The sequence below is a fragment of the Octodon degus genome, unplaced genomic scaffold (genome assembly GCF_000260255.1).
Source record: "Octodon degus isolate 3935 unplaced genomic scaffold, OctDeg1.0 scaffold00039, whole genome shotgun sequence".
Classification (NCBI taxonomy): domain Eukaryota; kingdom Metazoa; phylum Chordata; class Mammalia; order Rodentia; family Octodontidae; genus Octodon; species Octodon degus.
The window spans coordinates 3,170,334-3,176,333 of record NW_004524615.1 but is presented as its reverse complement, the minus strand read 5'-3'; the positions used below and the strand labels follow the sequence as shown (position 1 = coordinate 3,176,333).

Sequence of the window (6,000 nt, the reverse complement as noted above, 5' to 3'; positions counted from 1 at the left end):
AGTGATATATGTGTACCAATGTTTATAGCAGCACAATTTGTGATAGCCAAATCTTGGAAATAACCAAGATGCCCATCACCTGAGATATGGATGAAAAAGATGTGCTATTTTTATATAATGAAGTACTACTCAGCTATAAAGAATGATAAACTCGAAGTCTTTATATATCAGTGGATGCCACTTGAAGATATATTCATAAGTGAAATGAACCAAACCCACATGTGTAAATATCATTTAGTCTCCTTAGTATAAGAACTCAAAAGAAGAAAGAAAAGTAGAAAGGCATAACACAATTAAAAGGAAATTGAGAACTTGAGGATTCGTTAATGAAGAGAGGGCAAGGAGAAAAGCTACAAAACATGACAGGGGCAAAGTCATACATTTATATGCACAAAATGGGTAAGGCAATGGTCCTGATAATCTTCAGTGTGTTTTTGAAACTATCAGTTAATTGGTAGGCTTCTCACTCTGACTATATATGCTGATACCTGTGAACTAAGCAACTGCACTGAAGAAAGCAATGTGTAATGGTAGGGCCATGCTTGGAATGCCTATCATTCTGGTCTTCTAATTACATACTGTTTAACATGACATACCAATTACAGCCATACTGTCTCTCAAGTAAATGTTTTAAAAAAAGTAGTAAATGAAAACATGAGACAAAAAAAATCACAGTACTGTCAAGGCTGTATATTATTAGATTTCTAAATTTCTGTGTAAAAACATGTAAATGCTTATTCTTATTTTTAAAATATTTTTATGTTTTTATTCATTTTTCTTCATATTCTGGAGAGACTCAAAGTTTGATATATCAATACTTGATGGAAAATACCTGTTCCACATTATGTCTAAGATGTTTGATAATCAGACAGTGAGGTTAAGCATAACTGTCTATGTTATAGGGTAATAATATCATTAAACTTCTCCTCTGGAGGATTAACAACTTAAGTTTGCAGACCAAAAATTAAAGAAAAAGAAGGGCTACAAGGACAGCCAACATTTCGGCCCTAGCCTTTCAAGGTCAGTAAGGACTCAGGAAATAGGAGAGCCTGTACTGTACCATCCTGTAACTCAGTTGTGTCCCAAATTTTCTGATCAAGGAGATTATGGGGCCAAGAGGAAAGTGATTGATGATGTAGAATGCACCTAGGGAGAGTTACATGGAGAGAAAACATTCTCTCAGGCTTTCACAGAGAGCAAATTGGTCAAGCAATCATCGTGACTCATCCACATGGCTGACACTGACAAAGGATCTACAAACTGCTGTACAGGATTTCAGAGTAAATCCTGAGGGGATTTGACTGACCCTATCAGACACAAAAATTACATTCCTTTTTATATTGGTCTTGCTCTTTCTTGGTCTTAACCATCCAGCAGAAAAGTACAAAAATGAAGTATATAAAGTAAAACCATATTAATATGCTGAGCTGTAAAAGGCTCAAGTCAACAACTTCGGACATTGACAGTCTTACGGAAAACCCACTACTATTATGGACTAGTGGACTATATTGGGATATTTTTCTGAATTCATGTACCTACAGTATTTAAATGACAATGGAATGCCCTTTTCTGACAAAACCAAGAAAGGGGGATACAAATGAATGACCATTTTGTATCTGTGTACTCAAAATAATTAGGATAGATATACAGCTCCATTCTCTTAATTCAATGAATAGAGAGATTTGTTCTAATAGTGTTTGAGACAGGATATCAGGTCTGTATCTTGTACAATGGATAACCACTAAGACAACAATATGCAATGTATTAATTATTGAAACTGTGCTAGTAATTGGTTGTGAAACTGTCTCATTGCTATTTGGTTCTCAATAAAAATATTTTAAAAATAAAATTAGAAAGAAAAAAATAAAAAATAAAAGTTTACTTAGCCAGGGAGATAGTGGAGAATACAAACTTGCACTGACAATGACAGCCGACGCTCCCTGAGGACATACTGTGTGCCAGACTGGATGGCAGTGCCTCCATTCCCGGGAAACCCCATGAGGTTAGTAGTGTGAGTGTCCAGAAGATGACAGTGCTGACGGGGGTGGTGGTGGTGCCCCAGAGCCTTACGGAAAAGTGGGCCGCCCAGAGGTGGCTGGAGAGCTTCGAAGAGCAGTGTCCCTGGGGACACCCTGGGATCACACCACTCTGGGGACCTGCCAGTGTCCAGGCACCATTCTGCCACTGCCTGTATTCTCTCCTGGAGTGTCACTCATGTTCTGTGGAATAGGAGTTCCTTGGGGACACAGCATGAGACTGATAATGTCAGGCACCAACCTCTTCTTTGAAAGGAAACACAGTTTTTCTAGCCAAGTTTGGACACAGCCCCCCCCCCCAGTCTTTAAGCCCTGTGTGGAAGCTGAAGGCCCAGTGTGGGTGGGGGCCGGGTCTCTGCCTCCTGTCCCAGTGCACGTGTGCAGGGCTTGTCCCTTCCTGGGGTGTGCTGGCTCCAGCAAGGCGCTCTTCATTTCTGCCCATGCGTCTGTGCCATGGGATTCACTGAGTCAGCTGTGTGCATGCCACTGGTGGCAGCTCTGCCAGGAACTCCCAGAAGTTGCCTTGTAAGATTTGATAAACAAAACTCAGATATCCTTACGTGGATGTCCCATCACTAGAAAAATTCCAATTTTCTTTCCAGATTTTGCTTGTAATATCTCATTTTTTTTATATTTTATTTTTTTTCTTTTCAAAGTTTTATTGATAAACATATAGCAATGAGACAGTTTCAAATCAAATCGAAAGTAGTTTCAACAAATAATACACTGCATATATTCTTCTTAGTGGTTAATTGCTGTACAAGTTGCAGACTTGTGATCCTACTTACAAACACCATTAGAAAAAATCATTCTATTCATTAAGAGAATGCAACTATATATCTATCCCGACCACTTTGAATACACAGATACAAAGTGGACATTCATAGTTATACCCCAATTTTTTTTAAGTTCCGTTGTTGAATATTATAGGTGTGTAAACTCAGCAAAATATTCTAAAAGAGTCCAGTAGCCCACAATAGCATTGGGTCTTCTGTTTAACTGGCAATGTCAGAAATTATTGACCTGAGTCCCCCACAGCTCAACATAACAACATGGCTTTATTTCCTATATTTCATCTTCATACTTTTCTACTGGATGGTTAAGACCAAGGTAAAGCAGGACCTGTGCAACAAGAGTTGTAGGTTTTTGGTCTGACAAGGTCAGTGAAATGCCCTCAGGATTTATCCTGAGATCCTGTACCTCAGATTGTAGAACCTTTATCAGTGCAGCCATGTGGATGAGTCACGGCCAATGCTTGGCCAATTTGCTCTCTGAAAGCCTGAGAGAGTGTCTTCTCCCCATGTGACTCTCCTTAGGCACACTCTACGTCATCGATCACTTTCCTCTTTGGCCCCATTATCTTCTTGATCAGAAAATTTGGGACACTACCGAGGTACATGACGTTACAGTACAAGTTCTCATATAAAACTGGCTCTCTACATGCCGAAAACTCAAACTTGACCTGGGTCTATCACCATGTAATATCTCATTTTGTAAATAATTATAGATGCCCACAGTTCAGATGTCAGGGTCAGCACTGATAAAGGGAGAAAATGTGTTCATTAGCAAGTTGAGACTTAAGTAATTATTTCATTGCAGGAAAATAAACACCTTTCAGTCAACTTTATTACAATCAATGATCTAAGACAAGAGCCTCAGAAAGTACTGGTAAAAGAACTGCAAGAATGAGGGTTTTTTTTTTTTCCTACCAGCTCAAGGCTACAAATGAGCTTCCCATCTGGAAGCACAAATAACTTCGCTGTGCATCAGATCACTGGTAATTGAGGCAGAGGAGTTTTCTGATCATCTGACATTGCCTCATATCAGGAATGGTGCAGCTCCCGCTTGTAGAAGTTGGATAGCCTGAGCAGGCATTCCCAGAAGCTTCGGGGTTGGCATCTGAGATCCCAAGGGGATGAGGTCATGATGGGTTCCTAGATTAGAGAAAAGTGCCAGCCAGTGCCCCAGGCTTGAAAAGGTGCACGTGGGGTCTGCCTGGCGAAGACGTGGCCAGCGTCACCTGGGCAGATGCACTTCAGTTTCCCATTCCAGAAGAAGGGGTGCTCAGAAAGATGGGATGTCCCTAGGTTCTGGAAGAAGTCACGCCTTCTCCAAGCCTTCACCAGGTGACTGTAGGACGGCCACACCCACTTCCACTCACAGCCTGGTCCTTGGGGTCCCTGCTGGCAGTCCTGAGCGTGCTGAGGTCAGGTCGAGGGAGCCAATCTGTGCCAGTGGAGGCCTCACTGCTGATGTCACCTGAGCTCTAGGGTCCTGGGTGCCAGAAGCTGCGCTGTCCCAATGGCTAACACACCCTGTAACACAGGACATGGCTCATGCTTCCTAAATGTTACAGACAAACGCATCACCTGATAGAATGCGATTGTACCACAGACTCGTTAAATGTCACTATGCTCCTCCTTATCAACTATGCCTAAGGACTGTCTACTTATTTAATTTTCTTTACTGCCTTCTCCAAAATAATGAACTTACTTGTCCCCTTTCCTCTTAGTGGAGAGAGAGGGTCTGGGAAGTCAGAGGCCAGCAAGCAGATCGTGAGACACCTGACTTGCCGCTCCGTCGCCTGCTCTGCTGTCCTGGAGTCCAGGTTTAGACACGTGAGTCACTGGTCTGGGTTGGCAGATGTGCAACTGAATGTACTAAACCAGGAAAATGTCACTTACAAATAGAAGAGGATGTCACATGGGTAAAAGGTAGTCAGAAAGGGGGAGGGGGCACAAGATTGGGCCCCACAGCAATTTGATATTGTTCATGTGAACTTTTAAATGCATTTAAAAATATTTTGCACAAACTCACTCTTTACATCTGCTCGGGCGGTCTGAACCAGGAACACCCATTATGGTAGGCGGCCAATGTTGCTCTAGAAAGTGTCACTTTGAGCCTTTGGGGGAGACAGGCCTGGAAGCCAGCAGTGGTGGGGAACCCCCTCGAAGTGACCTGTAGCTGCAGAATGTCTGGCAGAGTGGGCAGCATCAGAGGGCATGATAGTGACAGACAAGTGGTAACCCTCAAGCCCGGACTGATTGTGAGCGAAGCTGGTGCTGGCTGTGCTCCCCTCAGTGGCGTCTTGCGGCCTGGGTCCTGCTGCTTCATCTGCCTGCAGCACTCCCAGGAGAGCAGTGGCACAGCAGGCAGCCCACTGTTGTGGTGGGACTCTGCACACTGCACAGCTGCCGACCCCCGGTGGCTTCTGTTTTCAAGTGAATCTAGTAGGGTTTGTTCACAGGACTTTTCAAGCCAACCTGGATGAAGAGACGGGGAGCAAGTGACATGAGGAGGAACCAGGGCCAGGCAGAACCACTACCCACTGCCACCACAAGTGTGGCTGGAGCCCAGCTGGACCCTGCTGTGGTGGCCGCAGCCTGCAGCCTGAGCCCCCTGCATGCTAGCATTTCCCTTGAGAGCTGCAGGAGTGGGTGCTCCTGGTGACACCCCGCCAGATGCACGGGGTGTTAGCTGACCATGCAGCGGCCTGTGCTCAGGGCCTGAGGTGCAGCCCCCTGGGACAGTGACTCCCACCTTGTGATGTGCCAGCCACCTGTCCAGCAGACAGCTGACGCTGTGCAGTGCGCTGCACCATAGTCATGGCCCATCCCTGGCAGAACTAGTGTCAGCAGCTCCACACCAGGGACCTGGATCCCCTTTCTCCCACTCAGTCACAATATCCCACTCTCCTGACCTTGGTGGACAGGACAGCTCACTCCTGGCTCAGTCAGGGCTCCAGAGGAAGGGAAAAAGAGCCCTGGTCCTGGGCATGGACAACATGCAGTCTGGCATCTGCCAGGGTCATGGCTCAAATGTGGGCACATGCAGGGCTGCAGGAGTTGGCCTGCGCACAGCTTCAGCGACTCACAGGGGTGACAGAAAAGGCTGTATGGGCTGCTGGGACCTGCACCTGCAGCTCCAGGCCTGCACAGCACCCACATGATCCTGCCACCCATGA

At 45.0% G+C, this 6,000-nt stretch overlaps 1 protein-coding gene across 1 annotated transcript in view; it reads left to right on the top strand.

Annotated features, from left to right (window-relative positions):
- Positions 1–6,000, top strand: part of Myo16 (myosin XVI) — a 416,963-nt gene that overhangs the window by 167,960 nt on the left and 243,003 nt on the right. The window contains exon 14 of the mRNA XM_023715200.1: positions 4,549–4,654. Within this exon, the coding sequence (XP_023570968.1) occupies positions 4,549–4,654 (106 nt within the window). The remainder of the gene's footprint in view (positions 1–4,548; positions 4,655–6,000) is intronic.